The 17,849-nt window shown below is 36.5% G+C and overlaps 3 protein-coding genes across 12 annotated transcripts in view; 1 reads left to right on the top strand and 2 right to left on the bottom strand.

Moving 5' to 3' along the window:
• Window positions 1-7,560, bottom strand: part of LOC105700157 (Kv channel-interacting protein 1) — a 136,085-nt gene extending 128,525 nt beyond the window's left edge. For 3 of the 5 annotated variants that reach the window (XM_023431986.1, XM_023431985.1, XM_023431981.1), the window contains exon 1: window positions 1,471-1,731. The gene's annotated coding sequence lies outside the window, so the exon portion shown is untranslated. Of the gene's footprint in view, window positions 1-1,358; window positions 1,405-1,470; window positions 1,732-7,492 lie in introns of those variants that run through there. The other 2 variants (XM_023431984.1, XM_023431983.1) reach the window with 2 other exon arrangements.
• Window positions 7,561-8,835: 1,275 nt separating this feature from the next.
• On the top strand, window positions 8,836-15,420 carry LOC105700158 (glutathione hydrolase 2). Of its 6 annotated transcripts, XM_023431979.1 has the most exons (12): window positions 8,836-8,991; window positions 9,216-9,626; window positions 9,941-10,128; window positions 10,204-11,464; window positions 12,121-12,287; window positions 12,354-12,511; window positions 12,581-12,660; window positions 12,728-13,000; window positions 13,392-13,682; window positions 13,842-13,908; window positions 14,622-14,846; window positions 14,916-15,420. In XM_023431979.1, exons 4-12 carry the CDS (start codon window positions 11,446-11,448, stop codon window positions 15,115-15,117), a joined length of 1,482 nt encoding a protein of 493 aa, XP_023287747.1. In that variant the 5' UTR covers window positions 8,836-8,991; window positions 9,216-9,626; window positions 9,941-10,128; window positions 10,204-11,445; the 3' UTR covers window positions 15,118-15,420. The 6 variants fall into 6 exon arrangements, with proteins under 6 accessions (XP_023287747.1, XP_012281215.1, XP_012281214.1 ...); XM_012425792.2 differs by lacking the exon at window positions 9,941-10,128; XM_012425791.1 differs by lacking the exons at window positions 8,836-8,991; window positions 9,216-9,626; window positions 9,941-10,128; window positions 10,204-11,464 and adding an exon at window positions 11,599-11,836.
• LOC105700159 (GDP-fucose transporter 1) lies at window positions 15,207-17,618 on the bottom strand. Its single transcript, XM_012425796.2, has 5 exons — window positions 17,512-17,618; window positions 17,269-17,429; window positions 16,916-17,120; window positions 16,703-16,841; window positions 15,207-16,212 (listed from the first exon to the last, which is right to left on the bottom strand). The coding sequence occupies exons 2-5, from the start codon at window positions 17,334-17,336 to the stop codon at window positions 15,602-15,604; spliced, it is 1,023 nt and encodes a 340-aa protein (XP_012281219.1). The 5' UTR covers window positions 17,337-17,429; window positions 17,512-17,618; the 3' UTR covers window positions 15,207-15,601.
• Between the last annotated feature and the right edge of the window lie 231 nt (window positions 17,619-17,849).

Raw genomic sequence — 17,849 nt, forward strand, 5'->3', positions numbered from 1 at the left:
AGGAGGTCGAAGAAGGTTGAAAATGAGAGTATACCCGAGTCGAAATTTTAGCCCTACTTTGAACCTGCGTAATCTAAGACCTCTTTTGGTCCTGTTTTACGCTCCATGACGTACATTTGACCTCGTACATCTTACTTAATGCAAATGAAGACATGGTAGAAATGAAAATATCCGCCAAGTTGAAGATCTAAAGTGGCACCTCAACTGTATAGAAGTTATCCTTCTTTATATTATCACTAAACCCATTTAAGGTTTATAATTAGAGGTTCAGAGTAGGGTCAAAATTTTGACTCGGGTAAGGTGGAATACGAGGGCTTGGTTCAAGCTCGGGTCGAAATTTTAGCCTTACGTTGAACTTGCATAACCTAAATAGGATCTCCATTGGTCGTATTTAACTCTTCGAGTCTTACTTTAGATCTCGACCTTCTGTTTAATACAAATTAACTCCTACCATAAGCTCGTCACGCGTACTTCGTGTTAAGGGTGGCGCAACGACAAACGTAAGAATCGGATGGTTAGATCGCAGAAAAAAATAAGTATCGCGTCGGTGTTCGTCGATTTGATTGAAGGTATTCTTCTTTAGATTACCTCAAACCCATATAAACCTCCTACATAGAACTCCCAGGTATATAAATTAACACGTTAGAGGGTTACGAAGATTCAAAGCAACAAAAGGAACAGTTAGAAAATGTTCTAACGGTGGATAATTTTAATAAAAGTTACACAATTCCCGCGTTCTACCTCACTAACAACGGAAGACACAGGAGGGCAAATATGCGCCCAAGTTAGTGACGAGCAAATGCAAGATCGAGATCAAGACCAACAAGGCCCGTAAGACCAAACTACCATGGTCTTGATCTTGCACGGTCGAATCCTGGTTTCGGTCTTACAACTACCAAGATCAAGAACGACTGCTCGTCATTAATCCGGGGACGGAACATCCCCGTTCTAGTACCAACCTAGTACCTAGGAGTTCCAGTACCAAGTCGACCAAAACCTCACATTGGCAGGGTCACCAGTTTATGAAACTTTTCCCCGAACCGAGTGTACCGAATCGTTCGAAATTCCCCCACGTGAATATAGAACCCCTAACGAAGGTCCTGCCACCCCTGCAATCTCGCATTTTATAAAAGGTTATAAGCATTTACAAATAAACTAAAGAAAGAAAAAAAATGAAACTCCATGGTTACGAGGACCTTCCATAGAGCCTTCACACCCCCTAGGTAAAACGTAAAGCGATGCGCTGCACCCATTCCGGAGAAAGGTTTCCAAAACGAAAGACCCCTTCCGCGCCACCTTAACGGATATCCGATATTTCATGACTAAAATGAGTAATTTCACCGCTAATCGCCACCGACCAAATGATCGGTATCGATCATCCGTGTAGAAGACTGCGGTGTCGGCGAGAAAAAGTGCCGGTAGAACGCGTGTCGGTTCTAAGTAGGATCAGAATTTCGACCGGGAGCGCACCGAGATGCACGCGTCAACGCCGGCGTGGATGCTGCGGGCAGTCGGACGCTCTCTCGCCGGCATGGCTGGCGCGTGTGCGCGCCCGCGACGACGTTCCTCCGGAGGGCGACGCTCGTGGCGGGGCTCGGGACCTCGCGACGGTCTCGCGGCTCGGACTGCCGACGACGGCAGCGGCAGCAGCGGCGCGCGACCCTGTGACCGGCCGTGACTGGGCCGCCGCGACGAGTGACCACGGGCGACCACGACGAGTGACCACCACTGACGTTACGCGGCCGGCGTTACACTGACTGCCCGGGTAGAGACGCTCGAGTCGTCGCCACTCGCCCGCGCCCGCGCCCGCGCACCTGCGACGACACGGACGCCCCCCGGCGCCGCCCGCCACCCACCGCCCTCCCGTCGGCGCGCCGTTAGCCCGCGACGGCGACGTCACGCGCCGAATCCCCCTCTCCACGGCCTCTCGCGCCGTGACGTTCCAACCGAGGCGCGGACCCGAAAATACCCGAAGGTACCCGAAGGTACCCGAAGGTGGCTAAGAGGCTTAGGGAGACCTAAAGGTATTTAAAGGGGCCTAAAGGGACCTTCCCTGAACCTGATTAATGCTGAAGGGGATAAGGGAGTTTAAAGGCGGATAAGGACGCGCGAGGAGCTTAAGGTGTCCGATGGTACCTGAGGTTGTCCGGAGGTTCCTAGAGACTTCCGAAGGTGGCTAAAGAGCATAAACGGATCTTCTTTTAACCTGATTAATGGTGGATAACGATACTGAAGGGAGCTTAAGGATGTGTAATGGGACTTAGGTCGCCTAAAGGGGCATAGAGGTGTTTGTAGGGCATAAATGGATTTGTTTTCAACTTGGTTAGGCCTAAGGGCTTAATGGTTCCTAATGTGGTGCCTGAAGGGGAGTAGATGTTTGAAGTTGGATTACGATGGTTAAGGGAGCTTATAAATGCTTAACGATACTTAACCAGAGATTTCTAGAGATACTTAAAGGAACTAAAAAGTACCTAAACGCATTGAAATACCCTAGCAAATGCCTGAGGGTGCTTAAAGGTGTCTAATGCTGAAAATCGTGTATGAAATGCGTGCTCGAAATCTGTGTTCGGTGCAAAACAATGGATTAACATTATTTGTGACGATATTGGCTACGTTTTTCTGCAGGAAGGTAGAAGGGGTGTTAAGCAGCAGTTTCAAACATTTTTGAACCGTTGTATGAAGACCTTGGACGAGTTATACAACTCGTTTTATATTTTGCACACTGCAGAAATACTTTTGATTAACATCGTTTAGACCGAGAAAGATATAGGTAATAGTTGTTTCCTTTGTGCATTGGGTGATAAATATTCTCAGATCTGATAGCGTGTCCATAAAGGTACTACCCACCAAACACGGTTATGTAACAATAATATAACCATTACATAACGTTTGTAACATGTAATCTAACATACATATAACATATAAGTAAGATTTGTATTACTATTTCCTCCGCAGCTATATAACACTGTTATAAAACGAACAATGTAATTATATACATACGTATACATAACATATCGGTAACATGTTATATGTTATGTTAATATTATATAACTGCAATGCTTACAAGTTTGTAACAATGTTACCGAACGGTAATAATTCCACATTGTATGATATTAATGTATCTTTTGAATAAAATTCGTTATATATCATGTTATTCCAGTTTTATGTAATTGTAACATAGTGTGTTCGGTGGGTACGTTGGGAATAAGCAATAAAAATCACTTCGGCAAATGTTAAATGAATTAATTTTTAAACCAAGATTTTTCTATTTTAATATATCAATAAAATAGGAGGAGAAGCAGGTTATGGAAAAATAATTGTCCTGATTTTTCATGCGAGGTATCTTCAACCAAAATTAAAGACCCTATCGATATAATCGGGATTTAGAAAGCAGTACAGCCACCCTCGAAACACGAAGCTTCGCTCTGGAAATTCGATCCTACTCCCTTCTATCTCATCCAGGACGCACCCCAGCCATTTGTCTTTAAACAAATTCACTTTGTAAAGCTTATCGACCCTGGACAACGCTTAATGCTTAAGTTCACCGTACTATTAACCTACTTCGAAATTTTCGTTAGAGGCGCGCTCCGCCAACACAGTGATACATTCCGCGTTCTCTAATGACGAAGGGTAGAAGACAATTACATATGAGAATACAGTTACGAAGTGGCATATATTGCACGTGGTATATATTTTTTTAGATCTACAGAGCTCTGCATATTTAGGGGGTTAAATTCAACCCCTGAAATTGCCCCTGTTTTCGTTTTTCGTTTACAACCGAAAATGTACTAGAGATGGTGGAAAGCGGTGAATTGAAAGACACCTACACTATATCTTCACTTTTTTTGTGTTTATTGAGTTCTTTACGTCGTACTTTCAACTTTGTATGTTCTACTTAATACGAATGAAGTCCTACTTTAGGCCTAATAGTCGAAATGGAAGTGTACCTTACGATTTATTTTTGCATTTAACCCTTATGCATCCCAATCATTAAGTAAATGCAGTTCATAGAGCACGATACTGTGAACAATTCTGAATTCTACGACTTATTTTACATTACGCTTTTCAGAGCAAGTTAGATTACTACCGCAGAAACGACATTTGAATGCAAATGATTAATTATCACGAGTGCGGAACTCAGCAAACATTTACATAAAATTTGCATTTCTCTTCCTTATTTTTAAGTTCCTTTCTAACACAGGGAAGAATATGGTTCTCTCTCGACGAACACGTGACGAAGAAAATGAATGATCTAGAGCGCATAGACTAATTTTTTATTTTCAACCAGTTTTTTTAAACAAAATTTCAGCTTTTTTCATGCATTAAATTTCTCATATGCAGGCCACATTTTTCAGCTTTTTTAAACTCGTGCTCCGTAGATGTATGGAATGGAAACCCATCAAAAATCAATTGCTCGATCTACTTCCTGCGAAGTACCTTGTAAAATTTTAAACGAGAACACTTTTTTCACGTGGCACTACAGGCTTTTTTAGATCACAGGATTGTTAAGCGCAAATAGTATCAAGGAACAAAGAGTAATAAGACAATGACAATCTAGCTAACAATCATCACCTATGAAAATGCAGAAAATGCTAAATCACCAGAGATCAATTCATGAACGTAGTTTTTAATAGATATTAGCGTGTCAGGAATGTGTACAACGGAAAGTTATGTATTTGCTGCCGGAACGATAGGCCCTGTCGCATTTTTCTATTCATAAACTACTTCACCATTTTGTTCCGTGTTCGAGAGATGCAAATGTTCGAATGGACATAATCGAGATCGTAAAGCTCGAACCCACGGCAGTTTATTAGCTGCGAACCCTGTCGGTAGACAGTACTAAACATCAGCTTGATATTACGCCGTGTGTTAGTACGTTTATTGGTGTACGTACGTACATTGGTTACGCGATAATGGACGATCAGACCACACGGTTATAAAGAGAAACCTGGAACGCAACAAATTTAATACTTGCACCAACAATAAAATATTCTTGAATCTTGAATAAAGGCTCTTGATCATAGCATTTAATTGGATATTAACGAAATTGCACTTGACCGCTGAATAGAATGGTATAGCTCGTGTCAATTTAAAAAAAAAAGTTAAAATCGACTTTTTTTCGGATGTTTCACATAGATGGGGCTACTTTTTATGCAATTACTGTTAGAGTGGCAATCCAACAAATGAAGTAAAGGAATCATTACCATAACCGTTTCTCTAGGATAACTAAAATGAAGGGAATAGCGAAGAGAAATAGAATTTTGAAAAAGTCAATTGATGGTCACAAAAGGAAAATTCCAAAAAGCAGATTAATTCATTCCTGCCTCGATAACAGAACTTTTGGAATAGTTTAAAAATATAGTTTCATTATAGTCGAGCAGTGAAAAATCTATGCGTACCCGCCACGCGCGTTGGAAGTGAAACATTTAAGTTGAAGAGAATTATTGTATATTATTGTTTTATTCTCAGTTATTCCTTCGCAAAGCACCCTCACACGTTCGGTACCGATTGTTCTGGACATAATTGCTTCTTACTCTTATTCTTATTATTTCACTTAAGAAGTGAATAATCAACCGAGCGAATAACGCGCTAACACAAAGAAAACGTTTACACAAATTGTCTCAATACCAACATCCGAAGATGAATATAAGTAATAATTAACTGTAAAAAAAAAGAATTGAAGTGAAATACAAATAATAAAGCGGCTATTTTAATGTCAACTTCACCAAGTTAGAAGCACAGCCGCTGATTGACTTTTTAGAGGACAAATTGAAATTAAATTATACTAAGAAAAACATTTACGTTTCTGTTAATACTGGAACATACAGATGAATGTAAATAGTAATTAACTGTAAAAAAACTATGTTGCTCCCATGCCATAAGAAGATCCATTTCGAAACAAGAGTATGTGTTGTAACATTTACGAGTCAGACTTTTAGTACACTTGAAGCAATGTGAGATTTTAGTAACTCTTTCTTCCCGTACGTCCCGAGGGTGTCACAGGTTCTCGTAGCTTGAATCATGGATTTTCAGTAACAGATCGTAACCCGCGAGACTGCTGGTCCAACACGTAGACCTTTCGTGCATTGCTCGGGAGTACGGTACGATCATAAAAAATTCAAGTTACGTAGCAATTTCGACCAAGGTACTGCGAGTAACTACAGCCGTCTCTACGTGTGGCGTTTCCTGTGCCTTCGTACACGACCACTACGCGTATAAATGTTCGGTCAGGATTTCGAGCTCTTTTAGACAAGTAAGATACGGTTGAGGTCAACACACTTTATGGTCTGTACTTCAAGGTAAACTTCAACGTCCGACCAATCTTCAATGATTTCTCATTCATCCTCAAAATAGTTACGATTTTTACAACTTTGTTTGAACGACTATACCGAAAAGAAAAATCTAATTCGTACGCATCGTGCAATTCCATATAATTATAAAACCTTACGATTAATTATAACATTGGTATTAATGAAAATAAAATATACACGGTCTTCTATGACAGACATGTTCGATTCTGTTATTGAGTTCCTTTATATTTGGTCACGGGAAATATAATAATCGAAGTGTTTGGAATTAGTTTATGTTGTTAAGATTACGTTATCAATATTCAATTTTTCTCGAATTTGTTTGAATTCCAGTACAAAATAGGCAAAAGGTAAGTAATCGATCACAGTATTTCGCGTTGTTTGTAGAGTCTGCGTGAGCATACTTCCTCATTTTTTTTACACACAATTCCGGGGGAAGGGATGTATGAGGTTCAAGGGATATCGAAGCCGATTGAAAGGGTCAAATTAATTCAAGTACAATTTGGGCAACGAAACAAAAAGAAGCAACAGTATTATCGGTTGGCGCCTCGTGAAACAAAAAAAAAATTAGGAAATGTACTCACACGCCTTCAACAAGCGATACAACGTCCTGAGATCAGCTACTTACTATTGTTTATTTCGTATTGAAATCCGAACAAGTTCGAGCACATTTTTGACAACTACTCATGAAATACTGTAAAATTACGTTTTTTTTCAGTTTATTACATACGACGATATGTAAGTAAATATTTGGCGCGAAACTCTACCGAATTTCCTGATTAAAGTTTATTTATTATTATATCAAAAGATTATTATATCGTCATCTGTATTGATGACTCCGAACCCTAAAGTCCTTCTTACGTTGTAGGATTTTCACGCGTAAATGTCACGTGTAAAACTAGTTCATGGATTTTACCTATTTTTTCGTTTTAAAATTGTTTGGACACAGATTTGTCGCTGGTGACTGTTTAGACGATAACGGAATCAACAAATTTATATCTCTATCATTCAATTCCAGCACGATTTGGATAGTCATTCCCTTAATCAGTATGTTATCTATTATTTCGGGACAGCATTTTTCATTATGTCGAGGAAAGATGCCTTTTTATTGTGAACTCGTATACCGTATTTCAGCTGGTAATTGTAGGAAGGTTCAGCATTCTCTTGCTGTGAAGTGAACTTACCGAGAAATGTAATCGTTGTCGATAAAATCAAACTCTTCTACCTGAACATTATTTGAGACAGCATTCCACGTTACCGACGTTTATATTTATATTGACAACTGTGTCATATTATATTAAATATTCTACGAAACGGTGTATTCCATATGTCGTTTCAGTACTGTAATTATCAAGAGACCGAAGTAAAACTGAAGATACCCCTTGGATTCATAACCTTTGATACTTTAACCGCCTAATGGCGCCATCTGTCATGTTTAGCTACAAATAAATGTTCACTCTAAAAGCACGTGTTACCCACGAAGCAAGTCAGCATTCTCTTAATCATTTATGAACGTATTTTCCAAATTTTTTCATTTGACTTTGCAATATTCGATTACTATAATATTCTAAATTGTTTGAGCTAGGTCCTGAAAGTCTTAATTTGCAATTTTAAGCTTTTAAATAACATAAAACAAGAAAAATATACGTGGACGACGCTAAGTTTGCTTCTAATCCATGATAAATAAGAAAAATGTTGTATAGAAATTGCATTTTTGCGAGTTTCAAGACTTACCTTAAGGCTTCCTTATACGTATGATGAAATTTGAAACTAATCGGTACAATTCGGAGAATACTTTCATACACGTTTTGACTCCTCAGATGCTGCTTTCATATCACCATAATGGAACAGTTTCGATAGAGAGCCGCCAGGCGATATCGATTCGTGATATCTGCAAAACACGGGGCGTCTGCTATTTTCTATCTGCTTCATGGACGTAGAAATGTAGGGATCGACATAAAACGGTAACTCAGATAAGGGGTGGTGAAGCCACGAGACGGGGGTAGTCATATTACCATGTCCAGACCATGTCCAAACGTGCCGCAAGATTTGAATAGGTCTCAGAGATGAGTTGGGAGATTGCTCAAGGGCAGGTCGCGCGATCGCATCCTGTGCTGCCCTCTGGTTTCGTACGTTAGCTTTCACCGTGTTCTGCCCCCAAGGGCGGCACAACGAATTACCGACACTGTTTCTTAACATACATCATCGTTCTTTTATCATTACTTCTTCAGAATGAGAAACAACGTTAATAAATTTAAAAAAGAAGCAATTTTTCAAAACTGATATATAAAACGAAACGACGGGTTCATCTTACTTCCTTTTCTTCGGCTTCCCAGTTATTTCTTCGCAATTACGAACCACACGGAACACCATTCTCGCATTAATAATTTTAAGCGAACAATGAAATTGAAAATTGAAGATTTTTCACTTTTGAATTAGCACACGTTTGACTCTGGCACTTGAACGTGCCAATATGGCCGACTACTCCCATTTCGGTTTCAACCCCGCAGCAAATGCCAATCCTTATATTCCTATGTCCATGGTCTGCTTACATTTTCGTACATAATTGCAGCTGATAGCAGCAGACGATGTAAAGTTAGACACATATGGACTGACAAATTTTCAGAATTAATTGCTTAATGTCCAATGTCGCTTTTAATAAGTACTATAAGAAAAATAAAACGTAAGTAAAGAAGAACTTCGCGATTCATTTCATCCTTGGGTAAATTGCTCATTCTTTCAATTGTCGTAAATCATTAAACTTAATGACAGGTTTATTGTTTATTTTATCGATTTTCATAATTCTGCCCTGTTGGAAGACACGTTTCGTTACACCAATCCTCAGGTGCTAGGATATATATTTCACCGATAAAATATTCTCTTGACATTTTATTTTTTTTTTAACAGGTGAAAACTTGATAACGCTGTGCCAGTCTAATTCATGGAAGTGGAGAAGAAAATTAACAAAGAAATTATCTACGTGTCGTTATGCAAAAAGTACCTGACTGTTTTCACATTGGCAGCGTTTGCCGATTGGCTACAAGGTCCATACTTGTATCGATTGTACATCAGTTATGGGTACAACAGCTATGATATTTCGTTGCTATATGCAGCTGGATTTGCGAGCAGCACAATTTTTGGAATCGGAATCGGACACTTAGCCGACAAATATGGGCAGAAAATGTTCTGCGTGTCTTATCATATTTTGTATTCCCTGGCATGTCTAGCGAAGATATTTAATAATTTCTGGGTACTTATCATTGGTCGGGTACTCGGTGGAATATCATCTTTGGTACTTTTTTCAACCTTTGAATCGTGGTACGTAAGTCAACATCTATCTAACTTCAAATTGGATAAAGAGTGGATCGGAATAACACTGTCGAAATCAGCATTCTACAATGGACTGTCAGCAATAGTAGCTGGCTGTGTATCGGCAATACTAGCTGATAAATTAAATTTTGGACCACTTGCTCCTTTTATTTTGGCAGTACCTATTTTAGCAATTTCAGGAGGGTTGTGTGCAATTTTTTGGGAAGAAAACAATGTAATACGATCTGCCAAACCACAGTGCATTTGGATAAACAGTTTACAGCTAATTTTCAATAAGAATAACCGGATTTTTTTATATTTAGGAATTATTCAATCTCTTTTTGAATCCGTGATGAATGTGTTCATTTTTTTATGGACTCCAGTTTTGGATCCAATAAATCCAAGTCATGGAATCGTGTTCGGTTCCTTCATGTTTTGTATCATGCTTGGTAGTTCATTTTACTCTTTACTTTTATCGAAATATCGGGTTTCCTGTGACATATTGCTTCAAGTGAGCTTAATTTTCAGTTTGTGCAGCATCCTTACTTGTACATACGGTGCTTATATACAAACGCAATTGTTTCAGGAACATTTTGGTACTTATATTTGTCTAGCTGCTTTTATGTGTTATGAGATCGCAGTTGGCATGTATTACCCAGCAATTGGTTACCTGCGTGGTATAATTGTCCCAGAAGCTTTCCGTACATGTATGACTAATTGGTTTCGAATGCCAACAAACATATTGACCTGCCTCGTGCTGATATACATCAGGGAGAAAGTACCATGTAATTATTTTGTATTTTCAATAAGCTTTAGTGCTCTCACTATTGCCACGATTTTATGCTCAAAATTTTCGAAGCTTTACAATCGTGAATATCGGTGCTATCATTATAGCAAGTTTTGTCCAGGTTCTTCAGAGATGTTATTGCTTTGAGAAATAATTTTTTTAATGTTGATCGGTATTCTATCGTATATAAATTCTACAAGATGCCTGATTTATTATAGCCACCCTGGTTTCTTTTGTTCCCGAATTTATGAGGCAAAGTTTCATGATTTTCGATACATGAACAAAATTTTTTTGAACTTCAGTTAGCATTTTATTTGGGAAATTTGTCATATATTTAAGAATGAAGTAATTAGGGTAATCAAAATAAGTGAGACACCCTGATGTAGGGGATATTAAGCAATACATTACATATGAGAAAAAGTTTAAGGAACAAAATTTCTGTCAAAAATTGTTCAACTGATAATAATATGAGATAAAGGCAGAGGAGTGATGCGTAATTTGGTTAAGTATATGTAATTTGCAACGAGGTAAATTTATTTTTGCGCAATTTTACTTAACAGTGATATTAAAAAATATGGTTGCATGAATTTCATTATGTATTATTTGAATGGTCCTAGAAGAATATTTAAAGATAAATTATAATAAGATATCATTTGCAACTAAATGATTTTATATCGATATAAATAATTTCTATACATTAGCACTGATTAAAGAATCATGTTACATGTCTTGTGCCTATGTAAAGCCTGAGTAAATATTAAATATATATGTACAGAGATACTTCTGAATTTGAAATAAAGCAATTCTGTTATTAATATGTTATCATATTGTACCCCACACAATTTAATGAAAATAGTCCTTGATCTGCACACGGTATCCCTAATTAGACAATAGTTTTATACAAGTAAGAAAATGTATATACCACATGTAATAAAGAGCTTGCACACTGTTACAGTTTCAACCTAACCTCGTTGGTGATGTAGAAACCCAATCTGGTGGTTTCTCGGATTTTCTGTTTGCAATAAATCAGTAAATAGAAAGATGTTTGACAACGACAGACGTAAGTGTTCTGGAAAAGTAAATTCATCCGACTTAGGTATAAATTCGTCGATTGTTTAATTGTAACCTCACTTGTTCTTGGATGACAGTTACCAGAATTCTACTGACGTAAATTGCGATTCTAATCGAACGTCAAACTTGACACAGCAGATTAAGTTTATCAAAGTCATGTGGTCATTAAAGAAAAAAGGATATTTATTAATCTATATATGAGTACAAAGTTAAAAGAGAATGTCATTGCACACATGCGATTTAAAATCACATGAGAATCGGAACAGATCTGAGAATTATTTTCACCTTTGCTGTAGTAGTTGTCACATAAATATAAAAGGACAAACTCATGATTATGAATCGTGTTGTCAAGCTAAAAAAGGTTTTATAACTTTTAAGTTTAATATGAATTGTATACTGCTGATAGTTATCTAAATATTGAAACAAATTCATAATTATGTAAAAAGATTTAATAATTGAATGTAATAGATTTCGTAGTTGATGTACTAGAAATTTTATTTTGTATATCACTAATTTTTTTTTTCAGTACATCAACTAATAACAATCTTGGACATAAAAATTTGCTTTTTAGTACATTATATATGTTTAAGAGTTTGTTCATAATTTATAAGGATTTATATAGCGGTATTCTTGTTTCTTTTACAGAAAATTTAACAGAAGGTAGTCCTTTAACAACAGACAGCAGTAATCAATGGAGATTGAGCAACTGTTGCAACAGTTTAAGACTCATTATTTGTTGCTTTATCACCTTATCCATTGGTATTACAATAGCATTGATACTTGACATAATTTACAGGAATAACACGGCTGAGGTAAATCTACATAATTAATACTAAGTTAAATAGGTGATTACTTTTACCTATTTTATGTGTCATTAGATTTTAGTTAGCGATCATGGAGCAGTGGCTACCGACTATACGAATTGTTCAAAAATTGGAACAACGCTATTACGAAAAGGTGGTAATGCGGTTGATGCAGCTGTTGCAGCTACAATATGCATGGCTGTTGTTGCTCCACACAAAACTGGTCTCGGTGGGTAAGTTTCAAATACTGATTGTTTATCGCATACTCTCGGAATGTAAGTGACCATCATATTTTATTGCAGAGGTGGTTATGTTATGATCTATAACCACAAGGGGCAAGAAAACCCTTTACTTGTGGATTTTGCCAACAACACCATTGAAGGTTTTACATCAAAATATTATAGACCAGTTTCAGAGCACTGATAAAATTTGTATTTTCTGATTTACAGGTGACTACGGTTCTGTAAATGTGCGCATTCCTGCTTTTCTTCGAGGTCTAGAACTTGCACATTCCTTACAAGGTAATTTACATTGGCATGAAGTAGTCAAGCCTTCGGTGAATCTTGCACGAATGGGATTTATTGTATCTGATGAGTTGGCTAACGAACTATCCAAAAATACTGATTTTGGACTTCCCTATGGCCACCTAATTCCTAATGAGAAATTGATGTTACCAAACCTTGCTACTACTTTGGAAGCTGTTGCTCATTACGGTGCTGATGGTTGGTAGTCAGATTATTTCATGAACCATCTGACATGTTTTTAATATTGTTCTAATTAATTAACACAAGTGATTATTTCCAAAAAGTAAGAATAAAAATCCTTATTTTGAGTTAGTTTGTATGCATACAGTTTAAGTATTTAATTATTGAAATATATATTTTTTTGCGTTATGCATATTTTATCAAAATTTGTAAACAGTAAAACATATTTATATATATACATATAAGGTTTCACATAATCTTAACATAATGCACAATCCATTATATCAATAATATAATTTCAAGTAAAATTACATTAAAAAAGTGATAAATGTTCAACATTGTTTTCATACACACGCACACACATTCAGTTCACATCACTGACCATGCTATAATGTAATTTATTTTTCAGCATTATACAATGGAACAATGTCTTTGAAAGTGGTGCGAGATGCTGTTGTAAAGAAAGACCTTTTACACCAGCTGGCTGATTATAAACCTCAAGTGAGTGAGGCACAACAGACTAACTTTTATCATCATGTAATCTACTATCCATCACAAAGTACTGACCTACCACGTGCGCTCGAGGAACTGGAGAAACTTCACATACCGTTTGAAAATGCTTCCAGAATCGATTCACAGATTCTTGTTAGCAAAACCCTTATCCGATCCTATTTTGCAGACCGAAAAATGGAATCAAATTGTTCGTATACAATTAATACCATTGTATCTAATTGAATAATGTTTTGTAATACTCAGTTTTGGTTTCAAAGATTACGCATGACTAAGTTTCATACAGAAATGACCGTAATACAATGTTTTTATACGTGGTAAACACTAATACTTTTCAAAACATTTACAGATGAAGATGGAATGTATACCAGTGTCGTAGCAATGGACAAGCAAGATACTTACGTTTCCATTGTAACGTAAGTTTAAAACATTTAACAGGTTGAATGTCAAAACAAATTATTAATGAGCTATGGTAATGGAGTTACTGGTCACCAATGATTCTTGACATTCGACTTGTTAAGGTGAAGCGAAACCCCTCTCAGATCAGTCAATTAGAAGAAACTTTTTTTTTTAAGATATTGGACCAAACTGTTTGAAGCTTTGACATACGACACATGAGCATCTAAGAATTATTCCGATACATTCAAAATTTGAATCTTCAAAAGAAATTTGTTTGATTTAGCCAAGCCCAGAATCAAGATGGCATCAAGCTCTAATATTTCGATCAATGTACAATTATTGAAGGCTCTGATGTGAAAAACGAAAGTGTCGGAACAATTATACAATTTAGAACACTAATAATTGAGAAATTCGCATTTGAACGATATAAAGGCAAAAGTCTTATGAAGACACTTTTAGTCTTTAGAAGAATGTTCTTTACCAACATCGATCAAATTTCTCGACTGGTTTCACTTCACCTTAAGCAATGATGCATTTAATATTATAATAAATTCGGGTAGAAGCTTTGCATATAAAACTTGCAATTTTAAATTATACATTTGTTGCAAAAAATTATATTATTTTTTCATTACAACGAATTGTTCGTACGTATATTTTAAATATGTATGAATTCGTAAAATTCAATTTTTTTATAATCTCCAGATATTTGATTTCCATCAACTGTGTACAGGGGTTTATCTAGACCGTTAGGTCTTGGGCACATGACAGAGGCAGGTTTTTTGCTTGATTATGCTAACCAATTGTCTTCACTGAGCCCAATCATCTTTCGTCACGAATCAAACATATGTTCCTTACGAGGAGTATTAGGAGCAGATGATCCAGTCCTCATCAGTGAGCTTCTGTACAATATAATTGTACGACATCTCAATGTCTCTGCAGCTGTTGAATTTCCCCGGTAAACATTGTCAAGAAAAATATTTTGATTCGATTTGAATCACATAAAATAAAATTGTTGGTTTTCCAGATACTTCGTCAAACCAGATGGCATTGTAATAGAAAATGACGATAAACACGCAGCCGATACTATGTTGCGGGTACAACTCATTAATTTGTCAAATGCTGATCCTAATCAAGCACCAAAAAGTGTCAACGTCATAATTAAAAACAAAGACTCCATGACTAGTCACTCGGACAGTAGGGGCGGTGGATTAGCCTCTAGGTATTAATTGTATTGTGAAAATCATTTATATGACAGCTAATTAACGAAATACTGATACAAAATCAATTACCTGTTGTAAACGTAATTAATGTTAACTAGCATTGTTAGTGGAGGCTAACATCACAGAAGAAGTAATTGTGATTGTAATTAGAATGTCATGAACTGCATTTGTGCAAGTGTGAAAGATGTGCAAGTACATATTAGTGTGCATTATTTATTTAAAGGAACTGTTTACATTGGTATGTTTTTTATACTTTTTGACTTTGTTTACAATAAATGCGTTATATTTACATTATTCAACTTAAAGCAAGTCTACGTTTAACGTCCTTTTAATATACAGTTTAACTGTATATTATTGTTTAAGTTCTTTAGAGTTATCTAAATAACACGTTTTTACAGAGTTATATTTTAAAATTCATCCTTTTGGTTGTGTTAGCATAGTAACACGGTCATATATTTTTCTCAGTTTATTTAAATACTCTAAAAATTTCTCACTTATTATGGACTCCCCCACTAAATGTTGGAAGATGTTTATATTCAATATGAGCCTTTTGCATCTCCAGCTGTTTGAGTCTGGCATATGCCGCACTACCACCAAGAACAATAAAGTTGCTCAACCACCAAAGAAATGATTTGCTTTCGTAAAACCAGTAGGAAGCCAAAATAGTTTGCGCACAGGCTTTTGCTGTTCCGCTGATGTTGTGTGTCAGTGGGGATGTAACCTTGATTTGCAAAGATGCAACATAACCTATTGCAAATCCACACAATCCACCAACAGTCATTGCCAACCAGAAGAACGGTTCATTCAGTTTGTCATAATCACGTACTACATGATACTCCCCATTAATTAACATTAGAGGAATGAACAAAACAATACTGTATACGTTGTTATAATAAGAAAGTAACCAGACTTCCTGGTTTACCAAAGGAAGAACCTCTTTTGTCTTGATTGAATATAAGGAGAGTGTCAATGACCCAAGTATTCCAAAAATGGTCCCGAAGATTGACAAAGAGCCAAGGACGTGCTCTTGATCAACGCCAAGCCAAAATCCCAGTATAATGACACCACAACAGGCAATGCATTTAATCGATGTTTTTTGACCTAGGTAATTAATAATGATATTAATGACTTGACATAAGAATGAAACCTAAGATTACCATCAATGACATTACATGCTGTGTAATTAGGTATAATACATAACAATATGAAGGGTTATCAAGAAATAGATCAATATAACATTATTCTGTCACTAAGAATTTCAAATGTTATGAAATGTGATTGTGAATTGTCAATTAGATAATATTGACGAATCCCAAAAATAATAAATTATTTGTGAACAGCTGCTACTAACTTGTGGCCAAAAATTATATGCAAATACAAAATACGAGTTGCATCCCTTTTAACATACATTACATATATGACTCAACAGCTCAGTTCATATGGTTTTTACAAGAAAAATCCAGATATATAATATATAACTTCATCTCCATAAAGTTCTATATTATAGTGTCCAGTGCTATCAGTATCTTACGGTGCAAAAGTCACCATAGTGTACTTAAATCAAATCTGTAATACGAAATTATTTGCTTACCAAGAACTGTGTAGGTAAAGATGACATTAAAAACAGTAGTTAAAGAACGACCTATATAATAAAATGCAACTCCCACGTGCTTGAGACATAAATTATTACTAGCTATCATGCCAGCAAATAGCATAGATAGTGGGAGAATCTGTAGAACCAAATAATTGTTTAAAACTACTATAATGTATATATAATGTGGACTACATGAAACTTTTCTATCACCTTTTTTGCAGTGTCGAGACTGAATGGATGACCTCTTGGAAAATGGATGTATTGGGGATACCATTGTGATAATAAACTAAGAATTATACATACAACAGCACTTACGACACACTGAAACCATGTTACAAATAATGGTGCATCTAAATTTATCGTTTCACTGGAAAGTAGCGCTTTATTCACAAATACTGTAAGAATAGAGACTATCCTGTAAATAGAATCAGAAATATAAGTATTATAGTCTATGTTACATCTGAATTAATGATAATTTAAATTATATACAGCTATTTGATTGTTTACGTTTCGTGCTCTAAATCGAAGTAACAGTAAAATTAAGGAATATTTAGTAACCTTACCAATAAAGGGCAACAACGAATCCTATATGAATGTATTTTGACAGAAGCCCATTTTCTGACAGAATCATTGTAAAATAATTGAATATTCTTCATAAGTGAATTTAAATTTCATTCTTCATAACCTTCAAGTAAACTAACCAATAAAGTAGTTCACCAATAACCTACAAATGATCGGCGGTACTTATTAACTTCTGTAGATTAGAATAGATAAGAACCAAATCAATTCTAATAATTCTAATTTACCACTCTCAACTACAAATTCGAACACTGAATTCTAAGGCCCGGTTCCACAAATCGAGTTAACCGAAGTTTAAACGGTTAACAGTAAATCGAACCATGCGTAAACCGGCTAAATTTCGGTTAACTAAAGTTGCGGAAGAGTGGCAACTAGAGATGAGTTGGGAGATTCACGGGAAGGATCGAGCGACCGCGACCTGTTCGACCTCCGGTGGAGGATGCAGACGGCTAATGCACTTGCCACCTGTTACAAATCTGGGCGGCCGGAGAACCGGCTGAAAAAGTGAAGAACTCCTCACAAAAACTCCAAAACCCTGTACCTCCTCCGAAAAAAATCGCAGCCA

The sequence above is a fragment of the Orussus abietinus genome, unplaced genomic scaffold (assembly GCF_000612105.2).
Source record: "Orussus abietinus isolate OABI.00-Male unplaced genomic scaffold, Oabi_2.0 scaffold201, whole genome shotgun sequence".
Classification (NCBI taxonomy): Eukaryota; Metazoa; Arthropoda; class Insecta; order Hymenoptera; family Orussidae; genus Orussus; species Orussus abietinus.